The sequence below is a fragment of the Aotus nancymaae genome, unplaced genomic scaffold (assembly GCF_030222135.1).
Source record: "Aotus nancymaae isolate 86718 unplaced genomic scaffold, 86718_ANA_hifiasm-v0.15.2.pri h1tg000067l, whole genome shotgun sequence".
NCBI classification, from domain to species: Eukaryota; Metazoa; Chordata; class Mammalia; order Primates; family Aotidae; genus Aotus; species Aotus nancymaae.
The window spans coordinates 21,429,668-21,457,548 of NW_026988482.1; the positions used below are offsets into that span (position 1 = coordinate 21,429,668).

The 27,881-nt window shown below is 47.5% G+C and overlaps 1 protein-coding gene and 1 long non-coding RNA gene across 3 annotated transcripts; one reads left to right on the forward strand and one right to left on the reverse strand.

Annotated features, from left to right (window-relative positions):
- The first annotated feature begins 635 nt into the window (after positions 1–635).
- Positions 636–13,147, forward strand: LOC135270820 (uncharacterized). Of its 2 annotated transcripts, XR_010338973.1 has the most exons (3): positions 691–723; positions 10,339–10,392; positions 11,460–13,147. It is a non-coding gene; the product is annotated as an uncharacterized LOC135270820 (long non-coding RNA). The 2 variants fall into 2 exon arrangements; XR_010338972.1 differs by lacking the exon at positions 10,339–10,392 and having other exon boundaries at positions 636–723.
- On the reverse strand, positions 1,708–27,795 carry LOC105731899 (kinesin-like protein KIF9). The gene is given in 11 exon segments (XM_064367001.1): positions 1,708–8,822; positions 12,372–12,436; positions 14,167–14,314; positions 15,702–15,794; positions 15,905–15,988; positions 20,156–20,380; positions 21,875–21,981; positions 23,906–24,036; positions 24,038–24,063; positions 25,647–25,750; positions 27,500–27,795. Coding segments are annotated over 11 exon segments (1,353 nt in total). The 5' UTR covers positions 27,597–27,795; the 3' UTR covers positions 1,708–8,549.
- Between the last annotated feature and the right edge of the window lie 86 nt (positions 27,796–27,881).

The window sequence follows — 27,881 nt, forward strand, 5'->3', positions numbered from 1 at the left end:
GCAGCAACGCTCCCAGGACGCGAAGCTGCAAGCGAAGCCACCTGCACTCCCCACGCGGGGCTGGCTGGCTGTGTACACGGGGAGTCCATGGTCTCCCGTCTCCCCACTCCACCGGCACGTAGCCCCTACTCACCGTTTACCAGGCTCGTTTACCGGATGTGCCCGGGATGCGAGGCTGCAACTGAAACCACCTGCACTCCCCACGCGGGGCTGGCTGGCTGGGTACACGGTCGCCATGGCAACAGATCGCTTCCAGGGATTCCGGAAGTGTCGAGGATGGCAGAAATGAAGTCCGAGGTCCTACGTCGAGGATACAGGTGAGTTCATGGCCGAATTGGGAAGACGAGAGATGAGGCCGATTGATGTAGAAAGAAGTCGGTGGATGCATGCGTGAAGCAAAGGGGTAGCAAGAGAGAACTAAAGCTGCACACAAACCAGGAAGTCGGCCGGCGGGGCTTCCGGGGGGCCGAGGAGTTTGAACTGCGGAGGCCCGTCCGATTGCTGCTCCGCGCTGCGGCCTGCTGGTGGCGTGCGCGCTCGCCCTGCCTTGGTTACTGGCCGGCGAGGCCTGCGCAGTTGCGGCTGCCCGGGAAGATGGTGGAGGACGGTGCGGAGGAACTGGAGGATCTGGTGCACTTTTCGGTGTCCGAGTTGCCTAGTCGTGGCTACGGAGTGATGGAGGAGATCCGGCGGCAAGGCAAGCTGTGCGACGTGACCCTCAAGGTACCGCGGGCAGGGCGGCAGCAGGCTGAGGTGAAAGGGGTCAAGCGGGCAGTAAAAAGGGGCGGAGGACAGGGAAAGAGGTCAGCAGGGAGATGCGTGGGGAGAAGAGATTTGAGGGGTCCAAGTAGTGGGGAGAGAGATGCCGAGCAGGAAAACAGGATAGGGGCAGAGTGGAGAGAGGAAGAGGACAGCCTTTCAGTCCTTGGAAAGAAAGGTTGAGAGGTGCGCCGCTTAGGCCCTCGGAGTGGGAGACATTGGGGTGACAGCCTCCCTTTTCTGTCATACAGACAAGAGAAAATGGACTTACCTTCTATGGAGGCAGGGGCAGTGGCCGCCCCACGTGCTAATGGGGATCAGCACCACTGAAGCTCCTTTTCTTGTCACCACAGAAATTTCTTTGTGCCTCTTGAAGTTGGCTGTGCTATTGCAGAGGAGACGGCTTCTCCTTGGGAATCATTGCCTGCCCTTAATTTTTGAATTACTGCTTTGTCTCTTAAGAGCTTTTAAAATCTGATCTGGAAATTTTTTGAGGTGGGACCCTGCCCCACACTTGAAGGCACCACTCACCACAGCCACCACCACTACCACAAAGGTCCCTGGGGCTGGGCCTCTTGGCTGCATGGGAGAGGGATGCTGACTGACATTAAGAGGGAAAGATATCTTAACCACCTGTTCCCCACCAGCATTCTGGTCGCAAGAGCCAGCCTCCCTCCTGTGCCTGGGTCCTTTCATGTGGAAGAGGTGTACTGTGCTGCTCCCTGGCCAGGCCACTGAACCATGTGGAGCCGTCCGGTTGGGGAAGTAATGAGTGGGGCTCCTTGTTGGGCTTTGGCTGGAAAGCGCTCAGCATCTGTGGGTGATCCCTGTTTAAAAAACAAGCAGGCCAGGCGTGGTGGCTCACACCTGTAATCCTAGCACTTTGAGAGGTGAGAGGATCACTTGAGCAGGGGAGCTGGAGACCAGCCTGGGCTCTGTTGGGAGACCCTGTCTCTACAAATAACAAAAAATTGGCTGCGCATGGTGGCCTGTGCCTGTAGTCCCAGCTATCAGGAGACTGAGGTGGGAGGATCGCTTGAGCCTAGAAGGTGAAGCCTGCAGTGAGTTGTAATCGCACCACTGCACTTCATTCAGCCTGGGCAACAGAGCAAGACCCTATTTCTCCTATTTCTCTTTCTCTCTCTCTCTCTCTCCCCCTCTCCCTCTAACTCTCTTTCACAGACACACACCACACACACACACACACACACACACACACACACACACACACACACACACACACAGTGAGAGAGAGAAAACAAAACTATGCAGAGATCCTTTCGTTCTTATTTTCTTTTTTTTTTTTTTTTTGAGACAGAGTCTTGCTCTGTCGCCCAGGCTACAGTGGGCCGATCTCGGCTCACTACAACCTCCCTCTCCTGGGTTCAAGTGATTGTCCTGCCTCAGCCTCCCCAGTACACATACCACCACACCTGGCTAATTTTTTTCTATTTATAGTAGAGACAAGGTTTCACCGTGTTGCCCAGGCTGGTCTTGAACTCCTGAGCTCCAACGATCCGCCCGCCTCAGCCTCCCAAAGTGCCAGGATTACAGGAGTGAGCCACCGCGCCTGGCCTGCTCTTATTTTCTACATGGTTAGGGAAACTTTTCTTCTTCCACATATTTGAGTCAGACCTCTAGAGATGGTAGAGTAGTATGGTTGAGTATGGCTTTGAAACCAGAAGGATTTGGATTAAAATCCTAGTTGTAACCTTGGGCAGGTTAATCTCTGTAAGCCTCCATTTTCCAAATGTAAAAATAAGGATGATTTCGAATTCACAGCATTAGTGTGAAGATTAAATGAGAAAGTTTGTGGTGCTGTTTGCGTTATACCTGGCAAAATGTTTTCTTTCTTTTTTTTTTTTTTTTTTTGAGACGGACTATCAGTGTGTCACCAGGCTGGAGTGTAGTGGCACGATCTTGGCTCCCTGCAACCTCTACCTCCTAGGTTTAAGTGATTCTCCTGCCTCAGCCTCCCAGGTAACTGGGACTACAGTTGCCCACAACCACGCTCAGCTAATTTTTTTTTTTTTTTTTTTTTTTGTATTTTTAGTAGAGACAGGGTTTCAGTATGTTGGCCAGGCTGGTTTTGAACTCTTGACCTCGTGATCCACCCGCCTTGGCCTCCCAGAGTGCTGGGATTACAGGCATGATCCACCGCGCCCGGCCCTTTTCATCATTCTAAACCCCTCCTGAAGGAGTTTGTTTTTCCAAGAGAGGAATGAAGTGACCTGAGAAAGGGCAAGATCTTCTCAGATGGGAAAGAGGAACCAAGCGAACTGAAAAAATTAGCTGGACTAAAGAAGGCAGAGGAAGTAAAAGTGAGAAGTTTTTGTCCACAGTGATTACATGGTGGAAGATGTTAAGGCCACTAGAGATTTATAAGCAGAAAAATGATCTGATTGTGGCAGTAACACTTGGTGTAAATAGAGACTAGTGAAAAGCAGTAATAGGGGAGAATTTTTAGATTAAAATTTAGGCTGTAGGCTGGGCGCTGTAGGCTGGGCACTGTGGCTCACACCTGTAATCCCAGCACTTTGGGAGGCCAATGCGAGTGGATCGCTTGAGCCCAGGAGCTTGAGACTAGACTGGGCAACATGGCAAAACCCCTTCTCTATTGGGGAAAAAAAAAAAAAAAGATTTAGGCTGTAAGGGTAAACCAGGGAACTCTTGTGAGACACAGGGAAGCAGAAAGGCATGGCAAAGTGGGATGGTCACAGATACTTCTACATAAAGTATTAACAGTACATTTTGCCTCTGCATTTAATGCAGATCCTGAATATAGTAATCTTGTAGCAGAACATTGCTTGTTCATTCAAAGGGACAAGTAAACTATCAGACATGGCTGGGCGCAGTGGCTCATGCCTGTAATCCCAGCACTTTGGGAGGCTGAGGCAGGTAGATTGCTTTCAACTCAGGAGTTTGAGAGCAGCTTGGGCAACATGGTGAAACCCCGTCTCGACAAAAATTTAGCTGTAGTGGTGTGTACCTTTAGTCTTAGCTACTCAGGAGGCTGAGGTGGGAGGATCACTTGAGCCTGGAAGGTAGCCTGAGCAGCAGAGTGAGACCCTGTCTCAAAAAAAAAAAAAAAAAAAATCAGATATATTTCCAACTGAAAGGGTCAGTCTGAATTTCTGTGTTAGTTTCAAGGATCTAGATGATAAGGACCAATATATAACCTTCATCTAACCAGGTCACCTGGGCACCGAGGCCCATCTGCCCTCACATAGCAAGGGTCAACTGAACCCTTGGTATCTTGATGGCTCTGTGGCAAATTCAGGCACAAAGCCTGGAACCCAAGGCTTGTGACCAGTGTCCACATCCTGGATCTGCCCTTCTGGGAAGCCCCAAGCAGGTCTCCTTCAGGGGTGAGCTTCCTGTGGGATCACGTGAGGAGGCTTGGTAGCCAGTCCCACCTGTCCACCTAACCCTCCTTCTCCCAGCCCTAGAAAATATATCATGGCCCAGCTATAGAAAGTTTGAGCCGTCAGGGGCCTCCAGCTTGATGACTGTTCAGGGAGGCACAGCAGAGCCAAATTTATATGTCTGGGCCAATGAGAAGGTGATGTAGGAGGCTGGCCACAGTGGGTCATGCCTCTAATCCCAGCACTTTAGGAGGCCCAGGCAGGCAGATCACTTGAGGTCAGGATTTCAAGTCTAACCTGGCCAACATGGTGAAACCCCATTTCTACTAAAAATACAGGAAAAAAAAAAATAGCCAGGTGCAGTGGCATATGCCTGTAATCCCAGCTACTCAGGAGGCTGAGGCAGGAGAATCACTTGAACCTGGGAGGTGGAGGTTGCAGTTAGCCAAGATTGTGCCACTGCACTCCAGCCTGGGCGACAGTGAGATCCTGTCATAAAAACAACAACAAAAACAGGGACATTTTTTAGATAGAAAAATATGCCTTGGAAACAGCACAGACACATGTAAGTTTCCTAACAGGCATTTTCATCATAAATGTAATGAGGATAATTCAGAGGGTTCTGCGTAAGCTGCACAACAGGCTGTGGGGAAGCTCTCGGCTCAGGCAGTTTTCAGACTTTCATCCCACCGCAGCTTGCCGGGATATCTTCTCTTGGCAGAGTGGGGTACACTAAGTTTCTCTCCGCTGTCTGTTTTTGCCTGAGGCTCACAGCCCGTTACATCACTTCACAGAATCACAGACTGACAGAGTGGGAGGGTCACTGGAGGTCATCAGGTCAACCTCCTTGTTCACAAAGGACGACCCTGAGGCTGAGAGGGTCAGAGCAACTCTCCACAGAGAGCTCGTGGTAGAGGTGGATTAGGAACCCAGTCTTCTGCCTTATAGCCAGCCCCACCTGCCAAAGAAATTCTGAAGAAGCAATTCCACCCCCTTGAAAACAGGTGTCAATCCTGAAAAGACCTGAGAATACTGGCTACAGTCTAGGAAAGGCAGCAACCAAAGTAACTTTTCCACTTCTCTCTCAAGAACTCATGTTTGTAAAGAAAAATGTTGAACAGAAAGATTATAAACACATTCACACTGGATGGCACAGAGACTCACTCGGCTGTCCAGGACCAACCGTGCAGATCTTAGAACGGAAATTACATGAAACCGCATGATCCTCCAACTTCACCAGACATGGTGGCTCATTCTTGTAATCCTAGCACTTTGGGAGGCTGGAGCAAGAGGATCCCCCAAGTCCAGGAGCTTAAGACCATCCTGGGCAACATAGGGAGACCCTGTCACTACAGAAAAAAAAAAAAGTTAGGTGTGGTCCACAGGCCTGTGTTCCCAGCTACTTGGGAGGCTGAGGTGGGAGAATTGCTTGAGCCGAGGCAGTTGAGGCTACAGCAAGCCATGACTGCACCACTGCGCTCCAGCCTGAGTGACAAAGCAAGACCTTGTCAAACAAATAAAAATAAAAATAGGGTCATGAAAAACCTTAAGAGACAGGTACAACGTCCACCCAGCCAAGTTCACAGGTAGCCATGTTGATAATCCTGAGCTAAGGGAACACCAAATAAGAAAAGATAAGAAGGCCAGGCGAGGTGGCACACACTTGCAATCCCACCACTTTGGGAGGCTGAAGTGGGCGGATCATGAGGTCAGGAGTTGGGGACCAGCCAACACAGTGAAACCTCGTCTCTACTAAAAATACAAAAACTAGCTGGGCGTGGTGGCAGGTGCCGGTAATGCCAGCTACTCAGGAGGCTGAGGCAGGAGAATCTCCTGAACCCAGGAGGTGGAGGTTGCAGTGAGCTGAGATCGTGCCACTGCACTCCAGCCTGGGTGACAGAGCGAGACTCTGTCTCAAAAAAGAACAAAAGAAAAAGAAGAGATAAGAAAAGCTTCAAGAATACAGAAAAGCACACAAAATAATACCATTAAACCTGAACAAACCACCCCAAAATGTGACTTCAACAGCATGCTGTCATATTGGCCTCAGGGTTTTTTTGTTTTTTTGTTTTTTGAGACAGAGTCTTGCTCTGTTGCCCAGGCTGGAGTGCAGTGGCATGATCTTGGCTCATTGCAACCTCTGCCTCCCAGGCTCAAGCAATTCTCATGCCTCAGCCTCCCGAGCAGCTGGAATTACATGTGTGCACCACCACACCTGGCTAATTTTTCTATTTTTTAGTAGAGACATGGTTTCTCCGTGTTGTCCAGGCTGGTCTTGAACTCCTGGCCTCAAGTAATCTGCCTGCCTCGGCCTCCTAAAGTGCTGGGATTACAGGCATGAGCCACTGTGCTCGACCCAGGGATTTTTTTTTTTTTTTTTTAAGAAGTAAAACATTTCAGATAAATGTGAAGCTTCTGTATGCCACGCTCCAAATCCACTCCCTTCCCTTCCCAGAAGGAACCTCTGGCCCCGGTCTGGGTGTTTTTATGCCATGCATTTTTTCTTTCACTGCACACACTTATATCCATTATTGATATCAGCATCTCTCTGCATGTTTTTATATGTGGTGTAAATAACAGAGGCTGTCATTTGGGCCACTTCAGGCATCTAGTTTTTTTCTCATTTGAGATATATCCACGCTGGTAGCTTTAGCTCTGGCTCCCTCATCCCACAACTCGTTTAGCTACTCTTCTGTTAAAGGATATTGATTATGTTCCTAATTTTTCACTATTACAATAAGTACTATAAAGAGTCACTGTTTAATCACTATTACAATAAGTCTATGAAGAGACTTACAGACTCTATAGACAAATGGCGCTCAAGTGCTTGTTGTAATAGTGACTTCTACAGTCTCTCACCCATGTGAGAATGTCTCTAGACTATATACACCTAGAAGCAACACTGCAGATGGGGGAGGAGTGCTGACCAACATTCATTGAACATTTACCCCGTGACAGCACTATGCTGAGAGGTTTCTACACATTTTCTCATTCTTCATAAGATCTCTTTGAGCATGGATTCTGTTATCTACCCAATTTACAAATGAAGAAACTGAGACTTAGAAAGCATAGGTGTTTTGGCTGGGCTTGGTGGCTCATGTCTGTAATCCCAGCACTTTCGGAGGCCAAGGCGGTTGGATCACCTGAGGTCAGAAGTTCAAGACCAGCCTGGCCAACATGGTGAAACCATGTCTCTAATAAATACACAAAAATTAGCTAGGTGTGGTGGTGGGTGCCTGAAGCCCCAGCTACTCGGGAGGATGAGGCAAGAGAGTGGTTTGAGCCCCGGAGGTGGAGGTTGCAGTGAGCTGAGATTGCTTCACTGCACTCCAGCCTGGGCGACAGAGCAAGACTCTGTCTCAAAGAACAAAATAACATATTAGCTGTGCATGGTGGCACATGCCTGTAATCCCAGTTACTCAGGAGGCTGAGGCAGGACAAGCACTTGAATGCAGGAGGCAGAGGTTGCAGTGAGCTGAGATCGCACCACTGCACTCCAGCTAGGGTGACACATGGAGACTCTGTCTCAAAAAAAAAAAAAAACTCTAGGTATTTTGCTGAGACTATATACAGCTAATGGAGGAAAGAGCAGAGTGCTAAACCCAGGGGAGCCCAATCCAGCTGCCATGGCCTTCACTAGGATGCCAGTGGTTCTCAAAGTGTGGCCCCAAGAGAGCAGGTATCGGTGTCATAAAAGGGCCTAAAAACTTACTAGAAATGGGATAGAAGCCGACCTTAAGACGAAAATTTTTAAAAAGAAAAGAAAAAAAATTGGGAATCAGAAACTCTCAGAATCACTGGGAATGGATCTAGTGATCTGTGGTTCCACATCAGCCAGGCAATTCTGATGCCTTCTCACGTGAGAACAACTGCTCTAAGCTCCACTCCCTCCCCAATCTCCAAACCATGGGTTTATTCCACAGAGCCATAGGGACAGTCATTTTCCTTCAGGATTTACAATCTGAAAAGTTTAACTGGCTTGTGAACCTTAGGGATTGCAAATCTTCCTTTCTCTGTGAGCTATGATTCCATAAGCATCTTAGAGGAAAGCCAAATTAACAATAAATGTGCTTTTACTATACAGATGTTGCCAGAATGCTCTCCAAAGTGGTTGTATCAATTACACTTTGACCAGAAGTGGACAAGGTTTCCATTTGTCCATATTCTCATCATCATTGTAGTTTTTGCTAAGTTGAGGGTAGAATTCCACTGAGGTTTTAATTTGTATTTCCCTGGTTAATGGTGATGCTGAGCACACCCTCTGATTGGCCAGCTCTGTTCTGTAGTGACATAGCCAGGTGATTCTGAAAGACGGTCCACACCACTTTAGCCCTTAGCTCTAAGGAAATCTCATGTAGAAGCCTACAGCACCCGGAGTTCCTAGGGCCCCACATGTGAACTTGTTGGTGGCCTGACCTTGCCCTTTCACCCCATGTCAGCCCCTAAAGGTCTCCAGGGACTCTGAAGACTCTGGCCAGTCCAGGGGTGGAAAGGGACTGACCCAGGGCTGCATGGGGATCTTTGGTTGAGGCAGGAAGGGAAGCCAGGCTTGTGTGACCCAAGTAGCAAACCCACACACCTTCCCCACAGTGGGACAACTGCCCACAATCCCTGCTGTACCTCAGCATCATACTTTTCATTGATGGCAGACTCAGTGGTGACTAGCTTCATCCTGCTGGCAAATCTCAATGAAGACAGCTGAAAAACAGACCAGGTAGATGTCAGATGGCTCGCCACTCAAGTGAGGCCCCAAGAGACCGGCCTTCTCAGAGACCATGCCTGCCCTTTCCTGGCCCCTCAGGCTCCCTTGTCAACCCATGTGGGTTCCCTTCCCCTGGAGGACATTGGTGAAAAGGGTTCTTGGGTATGAGGTCCCCATGAGAAGAGCAGGAAGCTGACAGAAGGCACATATGGCAGCCTTGTCCTCATCATGTAAACTATGAGGATACATACTGGTCTATTTCTTCATCCAAACCTGACCATCTTCTACCTCTAGGCCTCTGCTCAGGCAACCCCTGTCTGGAGCACCCTTTTCTGTCCTATGCTGTCTGCCTTCCTACGTTCCACTCTCTTTTCAAGTCTCAGCTGAAAACCAGCTTCCTTCTTGAAGCCCTCCTGGTTTTCCTTCACATGAAAGGTCTCTGCTCCTTCCACAAACAATATTCTGCTTCCTTCATCCAATTTTCAGGGTCTAGATCAGCCATGTCCAACAGAGATATAATGCAAACTACAAATGTAAGTCATATATGTAATTTTACATTTTCTAGTAATCATATAGGAAATGTAAGTAGATGAAAATAATATTAATATCTTTTACTTAAATTTTAACCCAAGATATCCAAAATATGATGCTTTGTTTGTGAGTTTGTTTGTTTCGTTTTGTTTTTTTGAGACAGGGTCTTGCTCTGTCATCCAGGTTGGAGTGCAGTGGCACAATCATAGCTCACTGCAGCCTCAACCTTCTGGGCTCAGGCAATCCTCTCACCTCAGCCTCCTGAATAGCTGGGACTACAGGTGTGAGCCACCATACCTGGCCCCAAAATATTACAATCTCAACATGTAATCAACATTTAAAAATTACTAGGAAATTGGCCAGGCGCAGTGGCTCCCGTCTGTAATCCCAGCACCTTGGGAGGCCGAGGCGAGTGGACCACCTGAGGTCGGGAGTTCGACACCAGCCTGACCAACACAGAGAAACCCCTTCTCTACTAAAAATACAAAATTAGCCAGGCGTGGTGGAGCATGTCTGTAATTGCAGCTACTTGGGAGGCTGAGGCAGGAGAATCGTTTGAACCCGGAGGTGGAGGTTGCGGTGAGCTGAGATCGCGCTACTGCGGATGCTAGCTGAGGGGTGGAGGGCTCCTCCTTGGCAGTGAGGAACAGCCAGTGGCCTCAGGAGGCAGGCCCAGAGATTCCAGCCTCAGACCATCCTGGGCTGTCTCATATCTCAATGAATGATCCTGAAATGAGGAAGCAGGCTAGGACTAGGGATGGCTTGCCCCTAAGTGGCCCAGAGGAAAGACTGAAAGGGCTCTTCCTTGGGCAGTCTACTCTGGTGGCTCTGAGCACAGCCACTGACCACCTGCGTGGCCATTGACAGATCTCACAACTTCTCTGTCAGGTGAGGGGAGAGCTGCCTTGATAAGGTGTATAATGTGCTCTGTTTAGAGCTGGCTCACAGTGAGCCCTCAGGAAGGCGTCTCTGTCATTACAGGTGGTGTCGCTTCTGTGCAGGGCCAAGTCAGACTCTCCTGCTCCAAGCACAGCAGTGAGTACGGCCATGACCCATCACTGTGGTTACTCACACACACATGTACAGTGTCACTGCCTAAAGCAACACAATCCATAACGAGAGCCGTTTTAAAGTTTCAACACATATGGAGAAGAGAATCATTAGCTTCCATATCCCCAATATACCTTTGTCCCAAACCCCTGAGACCCTCCAACAGTTCCTCTGGGCTCCAGGGCTTCAGTCCTGGGCAGAGACCCCAGGTGTATGGGTACAAGCCCTTGAGATTGCAGGTACCAGGAAAGTTGCTTCCTGACCTGTAAGCATCACAGGAGGTAAAGGGAGACGAGGAGCTTCTACTATCTTGGAGGACATCTTTCTTATAACATGTTTGTTTTTTTCTCTTGAGATGGAGTCTTGCTCTGTCACCCAGGCTGGAGTTCAGTAAATTCTCCTGCCTCAGCCTTCCGAGTAGCTGGGATTACAGGCACTTACCACCATGCCCTGCTAATTTTTGTATTTTTAGTAGAGACGGGGTTTTACCACGTTGGCCAGGCTGGTCTCAAACTCCTGACCTCAAGGAGTGATCCATCCACCTTGGCCTCCCAAAGTGCTGGGATTACAGGCATGAGCCATTGCGCCTGGACTCAACTATGCTTTTTTTATCCCATGAGACCAAGAGGTTCCAGAAGCCTTCCTCTGGGCATGCTGCCTTGCACGTCAGCTGGAGCTCTCCTGCTCTGCTTCCCAAGTCCCAGGGTGCTGGATGTTTGACAGGAGCACTCTCCTTGGAAGCTGGGACAGTCCCTAATGCACACAGCTGGGAGACCCTGCAGGCATGTCTTGCCCTGAAGCATCTTTGGAAAAAACCTGTTTCACCTAAGTGGATTCTCCAGGTGACTGAAGCTCGCCCTAAACATCCACACTTGAAAAGTAAAACATCTAATGATAGCTTCCCTAATCCAACTTACTTATGATGGGTGGCACTTCAGAGGAAGGTTGGGAAAGCCCCAGGCTGAAGGTGCTCAGCTGTGTGGACTCACCTGTGTCACTGGGCTAGACCTTTATTCCTGCCTTTAATTCTCACAAGCTTCTCCCTTCTCTAGGTCACCATCCTGCCACATGGATAATCTCCCTGAGTAATCCCACCTCTGGCCACAGCCTTCCCCTACTCAAACCCTGTGACAGCTCCAGCCACCTGTGGAAGAGCCAAGGCCTCAGCCGGGCCACCAGGGCCCATTCAGCCCTGTGATTTCTTTCCTTCTTCTTCCTGAGACCCTTAAACTCCCACAGTGGTCAGATGTTCCTGGTGTGGGTCACATCTTCAGTCCCGCTGTTACCTCTGCCAGGAGTACCTCTGCTCATCCTACTGCCAATCCTTTAACCCCAGCCAGCTCAGTGCCCAACTCCAGCTTAAGGAAAAGTTCCCCTTCACCCCTATCCTGGCCTCCTCTGAAGGTCTCCTCTCTCTGGACCTCACATCACTTAGGACTATGGCTTCTCTCTCTTTCTGGGTTGAGGATGCTGAGGCCCAAGGCCATTTATGACTAATTTCTTCCAGGCTATTTCTCCTTACCACGGGGCACATGGCAGGTGCTTAATACCATCTGCTCATACTGGCCTTATAGCCACAGCCTGGAACCCTGTGGGGGTTTCAAGATGTTTAAATGTGTGTGATTATAAAGAATAAGTGATCAATGATCCTTCTCGATCCCAATTCCAGGAGCAGCACCCCAGGAAACGTGGTCCTTGTCTCCACAAAGCTGGCTCTCAGCCTCTCTCCTCGCACTGTCCGCCACCCTAAACCCACCTCCTGCCTGGCCCTCTTCCTCCACACAGCTTAGTGCTTGGTGTGTGGATCCTGGCTCTGGGCCCCCTCAGCAACTGTGGCACAGACTCATGCCTAGATCCTTTCACTCTTGACAATGTCTATGGTCACTGTGCCAGCTTAGCCAGGCTTACCCTGCCCTGGCACCCATGAAGAGGGATCCAACATTTCATTGACTGTCTTTACATACCTTTTCCTCTAACTGGGCAGCTTCTCCATAGATGTTTGTCACGAGGACCATATTGCAGTTTCCCCCTGCAGAAAGCAAGACACAGAAGGGACTGGGAACCATGTGGTTTTTCTGCTCCAAAGGAGGTGGTGGGGTCTGTTATACACTGAATGTTTTTGTTTTTTTTTGAAACAGGGTCTCACTATGTCACCCAGGCTGGAGTGCAGTGATATGATTATAGCTCCCTGCAGCCTCAATCTCCTGGGCTCAAGCAATCCTCTTGCCTCAGCCTCCCAAGTAGCTGGGACTACAGGTGCATGCCACCACACCTGGCTAATTGTTTTTGTTTTTAGTAGAGACAAGGTCTTGTTATGTTGCCCAGGCTGGTCTTGAACTCCTGGCCTCAAGCGATCCTCCTGCCTCAGCCTCCCAAAATGCTGGGATTACAGGTGTGTGCCACCACATCTGGCCAGGACTGAATGTTTTTGTCCTTACAAAATTCATATGTTGAAGTCATAACCCCTGAGGTGATGGTATTCGGTTGTGAAGACTTTGGAAGGGGGAGGTAATTTGGTTTAGTTAAAGTCATGAGAGTGGGGCCCCCATGGTGGGGTTAGTGTCCTTATAAGAAAAGAGACCAGGGCCCTCTCTTTCTTTCCATGTGAGGATACAGCAAGAAGGTGGCCATCTGCAAGCCAGGAAGAAGGCCCTCACTAGGCATTGAATCTGCTGGCACTTGGATCTTCAACTTTCCAGTCTCCAGAACCATGTGAAATAAATGCCTACTGTTTAAGCCACTTAGTTTATGGTATTTTCTTTCTTTCTTTCTTTCTTCTTTCTTTCTTTCTTTCCTTTCTTTCCTTTCTTCCTTTCTTTTGAGACGGAGTTTCGCTCTTGTTGACCAGGCTGGAGTACAATGGCGCAATCTTGGCTTATCGCAACCTCTGCCTCCTGGGTTCAAGCGATCCTCCTGCCTCAGCCTCTCGAGTAGCTGAGATTACAGGCATGTGCCACCACGCCTGGCTAATTTTGTATTTTTAGTACAGGCGGGGTTTCTCCATGTTGGTCAGGCTGGTCTCGAACTCCCGACCTCAGGTGATCCTCCCCCCTCAGCCTCCCAAAGTGCTGGGATTACAGGCATGAGCACTGTGCCTGGCAGTTTATGGTATTTTCTTATAGCAGCCTGAACTTAGACAGGGTCAGAGAGGACATACACATCTGTGAGGCTGGGAGGTAAGGGAAAGAGAGAAAGAGGCCACCAGATGTATCTAAAAGTGGACCCAGGAGAAAACAGCAGAGGAGAGATGATACAGGGCAGGGAGGGGTGGGGCAGGAGAGGGACGTGTGAGTTGGAGCTTTGCTAAGGGTGGCACTCAGATAACCATCAGACACTAGTGACTGTATTGTCAGGCTCAACACAAAGGCCTAGGGCCATGGGGATGATAAGACACAGCCCCTGCTGCTCTGTCCAGAAGGTTGCAGGGAAAAGGAAGACACCATGGGAGAGAGTCCCTCACCCCAAGTCTTCAGGCTGTGAAGGATTCTGCCAGCTGCCCCCTCAGGACAAGGGGAAAAGAGGTTTCCCAGGACAGGTAAAAGCCTAAGGAAGGTTCCGAGGAGTGAATAGCATGGTGTGTTCTGGGCACAGGGCTTGATAATGCCTTTCCAGGTGTCTGAAGTCACTGTGAATGTGCTGCAGATGAATCCATGCCACCAGGAGGGAGCAATTTTATTATCGTCAGTGGCAGATGTGTCAAACCTGTTCCTTCCCAAAGACACAGACCCTCCTCCCTGGGCAGCAACTGTACCCCCTCACCTAATGAGTCCTTCAGAGAATGGGTGAGCTTGCACTGCCGAAAGGAGATATGGTCCCGCTTCTGGTCCCCGAGGGCAATGATGGCCTGCTCCAGGAACGACAGCGATTTGTTGATGTTGGTGGCTTCCTTCAGGTCTCGGCCCTGAGACTACAAAGCACAGGTCAGTTCTGTGGATGGATTAAAGTAGCTGCCCCACTGAGAATAGCAGTCTTTGACTGGGCACAGTGGCTCACACCTGTAATCCCAGCACTCTGGGAGGCCGAGGCAGGCGGATCACCTGAGGTCGGGAGTTCAAGACCAGCCTGACCAACATGGAGAAACCCCATCCCTAATAAAACTACAAAATTAGCCAGGTGTGGTGGTGCATGCCTGTAATCTCAGATACTTGGGAGGCTGAGGTAGCAGAATCACTTGAACTTGGGAGGAGGAGGTTGTGGTGAGCTAATATTGTGCCATTGCATTCCAGCCTGAGCAACAAGAGCAAAACTCCATCTCAACAACCAAAAAAAGAGAATAGCAGTCTTCCTGGTCTGGAGAAATGCTATGTCTGTAGTCAGGTCACAGCCTCCTTCCCAGAACCAGGGTCCTCCCTCAATGTCATGGGATTGTATTCCATCTTGGGCTAATAATGGTAATACCAAAACTCAGAAATACTCATGCGAAAACTCATGTGAATGCTATGTGAATGTGAATGCTTACATGAACATTCATATGGACATTCACTCAAAGATTCAGGCTAACATGAATATGCACTGGGATATTTGTCCAGTTACTTAAGCAAAGAATCCCATGAATATTCACACACTCGCGAATGCATGTACAAATGCGCATCTGAACACTTGTGTTAATACTTGTGCCAATACACTCATACTAATGTTTATTTGAAATAATCATGCAAATCCTCATATGAATACTCATACTCATTCACAAAGAAGCCAGGTGTAGTGGCTCATGGCTGTGATTCCAGCACTTTGGGAGGCCGAAGCAGGAGGATTGCTTGAGCCCAGAAGTTCAGCCTTGACAACGTAGCAAGACCCCATCTCTACAAAAAAAATTAAAAATTAGCTCATCGTGGTGGTACACACCTGTGGTCTCAGATACTTGGGAGGCTGAAGTGGGAGGATCACTTGAACCTGGAAGGTCAAGGCTGCAGTGAGCCGTGTGTGCGTTACTGTACCCCAGCCTGGGAGACAGAGCAAGACTGTCTCAAAATAACAACAAATACACACACGGAGAAATGTTATACTAGCAAGGAACATTTACTGAGCACTGAGTACCAGGCACTTTGCTAAGAATATAGAGGGCACTATCTCATTTAATGTTTACAAAAGTCCTCTGAGGTAGGAACTGCCCCTCGGTAACAGCCGCCACCTTTGTCAATCCTTCCCATCCAGCCAAGTTCACATTTCCCACTTCGCCTAGCTCAGGACTGTGTTCACAAATATCCAGCGAGTAACGGCCCAAATGTGTGGGCACTGTGCCAGAAAAAGGGCTCATGGCTTACTGAGTAGCAACTCCATCCCCCATCACTTACCCCAGACTTCCCCAGCCTCTCTGAGCCGGCCAGATCCACCAAGTTAATTTTGGAAATGACGTACTTTTCCTCTGGTAAGTTCCAGGAATGGGCCTACAAAACATCCAGGCAGAAGTTAGACTGTCACAGGGAGAATTTTCTGACTCAGCACGCCCCATGGGAATCGACTGCCCAACCTGGGCTGATAAGGAGCTTGTACCTACCTCCAAGTAGATGGTGAAAATGCAGTGAGATCTGGAAGAGTTCTTGTTCACAGTGTGGGAGGCTATAATCCTGTTGGTCTCGCCCTGAAGAGGAAGGGAATCATAGACAACATTGTGAAAAACTAAAATGACAAGGCTTTTGGGTCATTTTTCAGTTATACTGATAGCTACATAAGTGGTCTCATATCACTGCAATAAGCTGGGATTCCAGGCAAATCTCTTTTATAAACTAATAGAAAAGGAGTCAAATTGGAGTCCGCATCTACACCTGCCGCTGGGGATGTGTGAATTGCTATAGCTTTCTGGAAAGCAAAGTGGCAATAAAAAATCAAGAGCCTTGGGCCAGGTGTGACTCACACCTGTAATCCCAGCACTTTGGGAGGCCAAGGCGGGTGGATCACCTGAGGTCAGGAGTTTGAGACCACCCTGGCCAACATGCCGAAACCCTGTCTCTACTAAAAATACAAAAATTAGCTGGGTGGGGTGACTTGTGCCTATAATCGCAGCTACTCAGGAGGCTGAGGCAGAAGAATTGCTTGAACCCGGGAGGCGGAGGTTGCAGTGAGCCGAGATCCTGTCATTGTACTCCAGCCTGGGCAACAACAGCAAAACTCTGATTCAAAAAAAAAAATCAAGAGACTTCAAAATGCTTATGAATATTGAATCAGAATCAACCTGCATGTCCAACAATTTGGGAATGATCTTTGTGTACAATGGAATATTAGGTGGCCAGGAAAATGCTGACACATTGTTTTTAATAACAGAAATGTAGAATCCAAAATCATATTATATTATGATCTAAGGAATGCAAAAGCATTCACAGAAGAAATAGGGGTTTATAGGTTATTTTTTCTTTTTTATACAGTTTTGTGGGGTTTTTTTTTAGTGACCATGTATTACTTTAAAAACAATAAAAATTTATATTTATATTTATATTTATTTAGTGTTCACAATTTTTTTTTTTTTTTTGAGAGAGCGTCTCAGTCTGTCACCCATACTAGAATGCAGTAGCACGATCTCAGCTTCCTGCAATCTCTGCCTCCTAGGCCCAAACCATCCTCCCACCTTGGCTTCCCACGTAGCTGGGACTACAAGGGTCCACTACCACACCTGGCTAATTTTTGGATTTTTTGTAGAGACGGGGTTTCACCATGTGCCAAGGCTGGTCTGGAACTCGTGTTCAAGAGATCTGCTCGCCTCGGCCTCCTAAAGTGCTGGGATTACATGCATGAGCCACTGTACCTGAACTATTAATTTGCATTTTTAAAGGGACAGTAGGCCCTTGCCTCTAATTTACAGGAGTGGGCCTTATGACCAGAATATACTTAAAAAGGAATGTGGTGGAAATGGCAGTTCTTGGAGAAAAAGGTCCTTGAGGGATAGACTGATGTATCTTTAAATGCTGATGAGAAATGCTATGAACAAGCCCCAAAGTGGGGGCGGGGGATGGCCCACCCTGAGGAGAGGAGAGCACCTGCTGAAGAGGGAAGGCCTGGGGCTATGGAGCAAGCCTGGCAGACCCCTGTGGCTATACCTCTATAGCTTAGAGCAATGAGGCTATAGTCTGTGGTCAGGCCTGTTCTACAAATCCGGTGACACTCACCAAGAATATAAGGGATCACTTCACCTTTCTTTTTTTTTTTTTTTGAGATCAGTCTCACTCTGTTGTCCAGGCTAGAGTGCAGTGGCATGATATTGGCTTACTGCAACCTCCACCTCCCAGGCTCAAGTGATCCTCCTTTCTCAGCCTCCCAAGCAGCTAAAAGCCCAGGTGCAGGCCACCATGCCCAGCTAATTTTTATCTTTTTTTGTAGACACAGGGTTCCGCTGTGTCACCCACATTGGTCTCAAACTCCTAAGTTCAAGCAATCCTCCTGACTCAGCCTCCCAAAGTGCTGGGATTTTAGGCATAAGTTACCACATCCAGTCATTCACCTCTATTCTTCAGTACCCCTTCTGAAGACCCTTTTACCTTGTCTTTCTGTTTTTTATTTTTATTTTTAGTAGGGGGTTTTACCATCTTGGCTAGGCTAGGCTTCAACTCCTGACTTCCAGTGATCTGCCTGCCCCGGCCTCTCAATTCTGGGATTACAGGCATAAGCTGTCATGCTTGGCTTTGCCTTGTCTTTCTGACCCTTTAAAAAACATCCTGCTATTAACGTTGAAGAAGTAAGTTGCTATGTTGTGAGAAGGCACTATGATCATGCCTGTGAATAGCCACTGCACACGTGCGCATCGCCTGGGCAACATAGCGAGATTTCGCAAAAAAAAAAAAAAAAAAAAAAGAGTTTCCAGTCTACAAGACTTCTAAAAGGACAACATACACTTGATTGCTTTCTTTCTTGTTTTTGAGATAGAATCTTGCTCTATTACCCAGGCTGGAGTGCAGTGGCATGATCTCAGCTCACTGCAACCTCTACCTCCTGGGCTCAACTGTATCCTCCCACCTCAGCCTCCCAAAGTGCTAACAATGCCTGGCTGATTTTTGTACTTTTGGTAGAGATGGGGTTTCACTGTGTTACGCAGGCTGGTATCAAACTCATGAGCTCAAGTGATCCGCCCGCCTTGGCCTCCTCCCAAAGTGATGGAATTACAGGCGTGAGCCACTGTGCCCAGCCCATTTGACTGGTTTCTAAGAGCTTTATTTTTTTGAGACAGTCTTGCTCTGACACCCACGCTGGAGTGCAATGGTGCGATCTCAGCTCACTGCAATCTCCGCCTCCCAGGTTCAAGCAATTCTCCTGCCTCAGCCTCCCGAGTAGCTGGGATTACAGGTGTGTACCACCACTCTCAGCTAATTTTTGTATTTTAAGTAGAGACAGGGTTTCACCACGCTGGCCCGGCTGGTCTCGAACTCCTGATCTCAAGTGATCCACCCACCTTGGCCTCCCAAAGTGCCAGGATTACAGGTGTGAGCCCACCGCACCCGGCCTCCAAGAGCTTTTATATACTAAGGATGCTAATTCTTTTTTTTTTTTTTTTTTTTTTTGAGACAGAGTTTCGCTCTTGTTACCCAGACTGGAGTGCAATGGCTCGATCTCGGCTCACCGCAACCTCCGCCTCCTGGGTTCAAGCAATTCTCCTGCCTCAGCCTCCCGAGTAGCTGGGACTATAAGCGTGTGCCACCATGCCCAGCTAATTTTTGTATTTGTAGTAGAGACGGGGTTTCACCATGTTGATCAAGATGGTCTCCATCTCCTGACCTCATGATCCACCCGCCTCGGCCTCCCAAAGTGCTGGGATTACAGGTGTGAGCCACCGCGCCCGGCCAGGATGCTAATTCTTATGTTCTCCACACAAGAGCTCATAACTTAGTACTAGCTGAAAAAAAGGACATAAGAATAATACAACTATGTAAAGAAAAAACTGCACAGGAAAAAAGACTGGAAGGAAATAAGCTAAAATATACATTATTGTTGCTTTATGTAAAAAACAGATTATGCATGAAACATTTTTTTCTTTTTATTTATGTAACTGGAAAGGAAAAGGGAATGAAATTCTTTTTTGTTCCTATGTATTTTTTAGCACTATCCAAACTTGCCTAATGTGCATATATTAATTTCCATTTTGATAATCAAAGTAAGTAAAAAAACTGGCTGGTCACAGTGGCTTGCCTGTAATCCCTGCACTTTGAGAGGCTGAGGCGGGAGGATCGCTTGAGCCTAGGAGTTCAAGACCAATCTGGGCAACATGGTGAGACCTTGTCTCTACAAAAAATAAATAAATAAATGAAAAATTAGGTGGGCATGATAGCAGTGACTGGGGTCCCAGCTATTTGGGAGGCTGAGGCAGGAGGACCACTTAAGCCCAGGAGGTTGAGGCTGCAGTGAACCATGTTCATGCCAGTATAATCTAGCGTTGGAGACAAAGCAATATCCTGTCTCAACAAAGAAAAAAAAGAAAAATGTAATCCCAGCACTTTGGGAGGCCAAGGCGGGCGGATCACGAGGTCAAGAGATCAAGACCATCCTGGCCAACATGGTGAAACCCCATCTGTACTACAAATGCAAAAATTAGCTGGGTGTGGTGGCGTGTGCCTGTAGTCCCAGCTACTCAGGAGGCTGAGGCAGGGGAATTGCTTGAACCCAGGAGGCAGAGGTTGCAGTGAGCCGAGATTGTGCCACTGCACTCCAGCCTGGCGCCTGGCAAAAGAGTGAGACTCTGTCTCAAAAAAAAAAAAAAGAAAAAGAAAAACTGAGAAGGAGAAAGGAAAGGGGAGAAGCAAAAAACCCTTAGGTTTTGTTATCTCACCTCAAAAAGGAGGCTGAATGCATCCTCCTCCCGACTTGTCAGGTGGACTGACAAGCCCTTAATGAAGACCCCTGCAGAGTTTTCCATGATGGTCATTGGTGTGACTGAAGGTCCAACACAGGGCAGAGTGGACAGGAGATCAAACAGGTTCTCATTATAGATTTCCAAGTAGGAAACACGCACAGTGATGGCATGTGTGGGGTGTTCTTTGATCATCCTAAAAACCTAGATGAGAGATTATACACTGGTCACCAAGAGCAGAACTCCAACAGTCAGCTAGTGTAAGGGGCCTTCTTACCTCAGAAGGCAACATCAAGACATATAGAATAATTCTTGTCCTAAAGGAATTGGGAGATATTTATTATCATCTTAGAGTTTTTCCAGGCTTGACATCAGACTGGCTAACACTTGAACCATCTCAAGAAGTAGAGGTATCACGTGTGGAAAGGACTCTGGAGTGAGGATTTCTTATTTTATGGAGTCTCATCATTTATATGCTTCTTTCAAATCTATTTTATTCCACCCTCATATAAATCTCTGCGATTGAGGCAATGCAGGGGCAATACCTATTTGCGGAAGGCACCATGAAATAAAATTATTTGTCTATGGTCACTCAGCTAGTAAGAGTAGAAGTAAAGCCAGGATGCAGGCTTCTCAACTCCTAATGCCCTCCCTAGTACTTATCAAGGAAGAGATAACCCCTGAGGTCCTGCCTTCCTGTAAGAATTTAACCCTGCGCTGTTATGTGCTCCAAGTATTAAATATGTACCGGATTTCAAAGACTTTGTATGAGAAAAAGAATGTAAAATATCTCAATAAGTTCATATTGATTACATGTGGAAGTGTTTTGAATATATTTAGTTAAATAAAATATATCATTAAAATTAATTTCATCTGTTTTTACTTTTTTAAATGTGGTTACTGGAAAACTCAAAACTGCATGTGACTTACAGTATATTTCTGTTAGTGACACTGGGCTAGATTACTCAAGTCTAAGATGCTAAGATAATGAAGCTTTAACAGTGGGATATTAAGGATATTGCTCCCAAAATGGGAGCATGGATAGTTTACATTCTAAAGGAATGTTTACACTTTTTATAGGACAGGGCTGTGAAACTGCCAAGATGCTTTCAGGGAAAGTCTTTTGCTTCCTACCTCTGACCAAAGGGTCTTCATAGAACCCAGGCTAGTGGGGCCCAAAGGAAGACCCTTCTGTCCTATCTTTACGCTATTGAGAACCCCCAGGGCTGACACAGTCCTGAAAGCTCAGGTCATGCCCTGCTTCTTGCTTTTGATCTTTCAGGGGCTGTGGTGGTGAAAAAAGCCAGAGTAGGCCAGTAAGGAAGCTCTGCAAGGGTCCATATGCCCCTCATTAAAACCAGGAAGGAACATGATTAGGACCTCCAAATCCTTAATTACAGGATCACAGACCATTGGAGCAGCAAGAGGCTGATTAGCATGCTGGACTCCCTCCTTCCCAAATGAGGAAACAGGTTCAGTGCTGGTGTGGGTCAGAGTCTGAAACGCAACCTCCTGGTTTCCTGAGGCCTCTGACTCCACTGACTCCGGCTCCCTGTGTACATTGTCTCCAGCACCAGCACCTCCTGCAGCTCCTTTGAGGCCTGGTCCCTACTGTCTCTAGTAGCTGGCCTCAGGTTGGTAACATCTATGGCAGAGAGGGGACCTGTGTGGCATCCCACCCTTGGGCCCACTCTTTACCTGCTGCAGTGCACGAGGGAGGATCCCCCGGTGCTTGTAATTCTCAGTTGCCCCCGTCATGGTGTATGTCTTGCCAGCTCCTATCTGCCCATAACACATGATGGTGCCTGCAAACATTTCAAAACATGGTGACATCCAGGAAAATAGCTCTAAGGATAACTCTCCCATCCCCCAGCATGCTGGTGCCAGCCAGGGCCCTTCGTGTGAAGATGGCCAGTGGGAGCAGCCAAGGACATCAGGAATTCCACCATGGAAGAGCATGGATGGGTGGGGAACGGACAAAAGCGGTCAAAACAAGGACATCTGCCCTGAATGTGTCCTCACAATGCTCTGCCCTAATCTGGTCCACTGCTCACCCTGGGAAGACTTTCATTGCACTTAACATTCTTTAGGTCTACCATCACCACCAGGCTCCGGGACACAAACCATGCAGTCACCCTGAGCTCCCAGCTCCTGTCTGTCTGTTCTTCCTCTTAGCATGGGCAGCCTGAGCCAGACCCCACCCCACAGGCTGCCCCTGGGCATTTACATAGCAGATCCGCCCAGGCAATGCTGGGCTGTGGAATTTTTTTGCCTTTGACACACAGACGCTTTAGTTCTTTGGACTGGTAGCAGGTGTTACACAAGGGGCCCTGATTCAGCATCTTGAGTTGGAGCCAGAAATGGTGTCTATTAACTCAACAAATGAACAGGAAGCAGTCACTTCAGCTGCAACTCAGAGCCCATCTGTGGTTCCGCAGCACCCAGTGCTCAAGACAGTTAATCTCCCTGGGCCTTAGTTCCTCTGTCTCCACCTCCTCAAGGTCGCAATCCCCTCAGAGCATGATGAAAACCAAAAGAGAACCTTCTGAAGTCAGTGGGGACCACATCTACGTATCACATTCAGGATAAATTACAGCATCTACACTCAATGGACTTTTAAATATAAAACCTAAATTTGCAAAACAGGGAATATCCTAGTTAGCAGCCACCAGATGGCAAAGTCTAAAAACGGTAATAAATTCTTTTATATAATCCTATACTAGAATATCAACCGTACACTGATTGTGTTGGTAGAATAAATGAAAATAGCTCCTAGTAAGAGCCAGGTGCGGTGGCTCACGCTTGTAATCCCAGCACTTTGGGAGACTGAGGTGGGTGGATCACCTGAGGTCAGGAGATCGAGACCAGCCCGGCCAACATAGTGAAACCCTATATCTACTAAAAATACAAAAAAATTAGCTGGGCGTGGTGGCAGGTGCCTGTAATCCCAACTACTAGGGAGGCTGAGGCAGGATAATCGCTTTAACTCAGGAGGTGGAGGTTGCAATAAGCTGAGATAGTGCCATTGCACTCCAGCCTGGGCAACAAGAGCGAAACTTCATCTCCAAAGAAAACAGAAAACAAAAAAACAAACAATGAAAATAGCTCTTAGCAGGAAGCTGAGAGACAAATGTTTGGACTCCATCAAATTCATCATCAAGATGCATCTTCAAAACTAATATTTGAGAGATTTGAAACAGGAAAAAAATTGAACCCCTATGACCTACAGAGAGCTACAGTCTTTTAATTTTCTTTTCTTTTTCTTTTAGATGGAGTCTTGCTCTGTCACCCAGGCTAGAGTGCAGTGGCGCGATCTCAGCTTACTGCAACCTCCACCTCCTGGGTTCAAGTGATTCTCCTGCCTCAGCCTCCTGAGTAGCTGGGATTACAGGTGCACATCATGACCAGCTAATTATTGTATTTTTAGTAGAGATGGGGTTTCACCATGTTGGTCAGGTTGGTCTCAAACTCCTGACCTCGTGATCCGCCCATCTCGGCCTTTCAAAGTGCTGGGATTACAGGCATGAGCCACTGCACCCGGCCTTAATTTTCCTACAAAAGTAGAATCCCAGGACATTGGATCAACCATGCCCACAATGTCAACAAGCCAACAGAACGTTTTGCACCATAAGAACATGGAGACAGACAAATAAGCATACAAAGGATAGTAAGTGAGGTTTTATTTTCCTCAGGTTCTTACATAAGATAACAGTTAATTAATTAACTTACCATTGTAGCCATCGAGAGCCTGAGAAACCACACCCTTTGCAACTGTCTCATAAACCAAGTCCTGGGAGGCATCGTGAAGAACTCCATCCAACTTGAACGACCAGTCTGCCTGTTGGTTATTGACAACTCCTCCGAATGTCTCTTTTTAAGTGAATAGTCTAGGAAAAAAGGGTGAGAAAGAAAAAAATGTTATTTGTTCAGAAACTGGTATGAAAAAATCACTGATAGCTGAGGCCTCATCTGGAGGGAACAGAGGAAGTGAACTGCAGGATGAACAGGGACTCCAATGTAGGGGCTGATATTCCAGATGAATTCTTTGGGATGGGAGAAGGGAGCTGCTGCAGGGAGACAGAGGGATCAGGAGGCTGGCGCACTTGCTAGTTTTAGTACCTCTAACCCTAGTTCACAGGGTGCTATCTGTCTTGGTTCCCCCATCTATGATACGAGGTCAATCAAATTTATCCCGTTTTTATTAAACAAGATTTAGATAGATTCCACAAGCATAGGGAGGTCTTGAATTAGGCCAGAGGGAGCAGTGAGCCTGGTGACAGAGGCCTGGGCTCCAGCCCCATCACTCTGGTTACTGAGTGAGGCCTCCCTCAGCTCTGCGTTTGAGCACCTACTTCCACACTATGGGCCAATGTGAGTGATGATGAAATGACAGCCACAGAGAAGGCTATGGACTTCTCAGACACAGTTACTCATTGGAATTAAGAGTAAATTGAGGGTGCCCAGGGTACTTGTAATCAGCAGATTTTTAGATGCATGCCCCTTCACAGTACGTAAGCCACTGTGGTAGCAGCTAGCTTAAGGACATACTGGGTAAGGCAATGGTAGGTTCCAATCTTCTTGATGGGAACTTCTGATATAAAACTCTTGCTGAAATCTTACCCTGACTCCCCTAATGCAAGAGCTATACCTGGCTACAGAGAAAAATTAAAATCAAGAAAGAAAGACTTGGTTCATTCACACATTAAGTGTTCTATGCTTCTATGTTCATTGAAAACCATGCCCAGCAGGACACATTTCACAGGGCTGCATGTAAGCTCTTTTCTGACTGCTGGGACCTTTGAGGCTTGAGCAGTTTCCCTTTGTAATGAACTCAAGATATTCTTTTTTTTTTTTTTTTTTTTGAGACGGAGTTTCACTCTCGTTACCCAGGCTGGAGTGCAATGGCACGATCTCGGCTCACCGCAACCTCCGCCTCCTGGGTTCAGGCGATTCTCCTGCCTCAGCTTCCTGAGTAGCTGGGATTACAGGCACGCGCCACCATGCCCAGCTAATTTTTTTGTATTAGTAGAGACGGGGTTTCACAATGTTGACCAGGATGGTCTCGATCTCGACCTCGTGATCCACCCGCCTCGGCCTCCCAAAGTGCTGGGATTACAGGCTTGAGCCACCGCGCCCGGCCTCAAGATATTCTTATTGAACCCCTTGGGAGATTATACGATGACCGATCAAACACTAGAAAGCTTTATGAATGTGAACAAATGTCCATTTTTCTATGTCAGATACGAGGGTAAATGCAAACTTATTAATTTATTAAAGGTAAAATCATTAAAAGACAATTAAAGATGGGATTTTTATGAATTTCCTAATTAACAGCATTGTGAGGGGGTAGTTTGGACTGGACTGGATCCTGTGCAATTCTGTCTTGGCTCTCTGAAGGTCATTTGGACATACAGTCACACTATAGCCAGGTGGGACAGAGAGGCCAGTCAGGTGAAGGCAAACACATCGCACTTACTTTATTGTCATCTCCATATCTGATCACGGCATGAGCGAAGTCATCAGTTGGTCTGACACGGACAAATGCGTGAACTTTTTTCCTAGTACCCATTCTAGCTAAAAAGAAGGGAACAATGAAATTTTGAATAGTCATTATCAAATAACAAGTAGAGGAGAGGGGTCATTCATTAAGAAGATCAGAAAGAGTGACGAGCAGTCCATGTTTCCCTCTCTCCCTGAAAGCCAGTCTTCCTTTTCACCGCTCACCATTTCAGTGTTCTACCCACAAGACACTGCTCAACAGATACACGCTCTTCCTGCTTCACAGGCTGCTCTGCCGTTTTCCACCAATGATCCCAGAGAAACCGAGATACAAAGTAAAAAGAATGCTTCCTTTAGTGGCCTAATCTTAGATGTCATTTCTAGAAATGTTCTGCATCTAAGATGATGAGTCCACTTACGCTTTCCTTCTTTTATATTTTCTTCTAAAAAATTTACTATGAAATACATTAAAACTAATTTTCTTCTCATTAACTTATCTGGCTTCAGATACAGCATCCTCTCCTCTGACAGACTCACTAGATCAAAAGTAGATGCCCTAGAAGAATACTTGGTCCATAATCAAATATTCTTTCTTCTCTTACTACATTGAGAAAAAATATCACAGACAGTCCCCAACCTCCTCTTGCTCTCCTAAAACCTAACTAAATTGTCATCATTTTCTTTCAATGTGTGTGTGTGCATGCATGTGCACATATATATATAGTAGTATAAAGGAAGACATAAGACATATATATATACACACACACATAAGACACACACACATATATATATAAAGGAAGACGTAAGACATAAATATATACACACACACATATATATTTTTTCGAGACAGACTCTCACTCTGTCACCCAGGTTGGAGTGCAGTGGTACAATCATGGCTCAATGCAGCCTTGACCTCTTGGGCTCAAGTGATCCTGGAAGTATAGGTGCATTCCACTGTGCCCAGCTAATTTTCTTACCTTCTTCTGTAGAGATGGTGCCTTACTATGTTGCCTAGGCTGGTCTTGAACTCCTAGCCTCAACTGATCCTCCTGCATTGGACTTCCAAAGTGCTGGGATTATAGGCATGCCCAGCAATGTTCAATATTTTAAAAATTAACATTCATTTTTTATTTTTATTTTTAGAGACAAGGGTTTCTTTGTGTTGCCTAGTCTGCCCTTGAACTTCTGAGCTCAAGTGATTCTCTTAACCTTCCAAGTAGCTGAGACTACAGGTGCATGGCTTGGCTTTTAAAAAAACTAACTTTTGGCTGGGTGCAGTGGCTCACACCGTAATCCTAGCACTTTGGGAGGCCAAAGTGGGCAGATCTCTTGAGCCCAGGAGTTTGAAACCAGCCTGGGCAACATGACGAAACCCCATCTCTGCACAGAATACAAAAATTAGCCAGGCGGCCAGAAGCAGTGGCTCACACCTGTAATCCCAGCACTTTGGGAGACCAAGGAAGGGGCGGATCACAAGATCATCCTGGCCAACATGGTGAAACCCCATCTCTACTAAAAATACAAAAAAATTAGCTGGGCATGGTGGCGCATGCCTGTAGTCCCAACTACTCAGGGGGCTGAGACAGGAGAATTGCTTGAACCCAGGAGGCGGAGATTGCAGTGAGCCGAGATCACACCACAGCACTACAGCCTGGGTGACAGCGCGAGACTCTATCTCAAAAACAACCCGCGATGTCTCGTCCTCCTTCGCCTGGGTTTCAGAGATGAGCGACCCAAGCTGGGAACCTCCAGATAGAACGCTGTTTGGACTCCAGCCACGGTCTCCCATCTCCCCACTCCCACCGGCGCGCAGCCCCTGCTCACCGTTTACCAGGCAGCGACGCTCCCGGGACGCGAAGCTGCAACCGAAGCCACCTGCACTCCCCACGGAGGGCTGGCTGGCTGGGTACACGGTCGCCATGGCAACGGGTCGCTTCCAGGGATTCCGGAAATGTCGAGGATGGCGGAAATGAAGTCCGAGGTCCTACATCGAGGATACGGGTGAGGTCATGGCCGAATTGGGAAGACGAGAGATGAGGCAGATTGATCTAGAGAGGACTCAGCAGATGCTTGCGCAAAGCGAAGGTCGGGATAGCAAGAGAACGAAAGCTGCACACGAACCAGGAAGCGGGGCGGTGGGGCTTCCGGCGCCGAGGAGTTTGAACTACGGCGGCCGCGGAGGCCCGTCCGATTGCTGCTCCGCGCT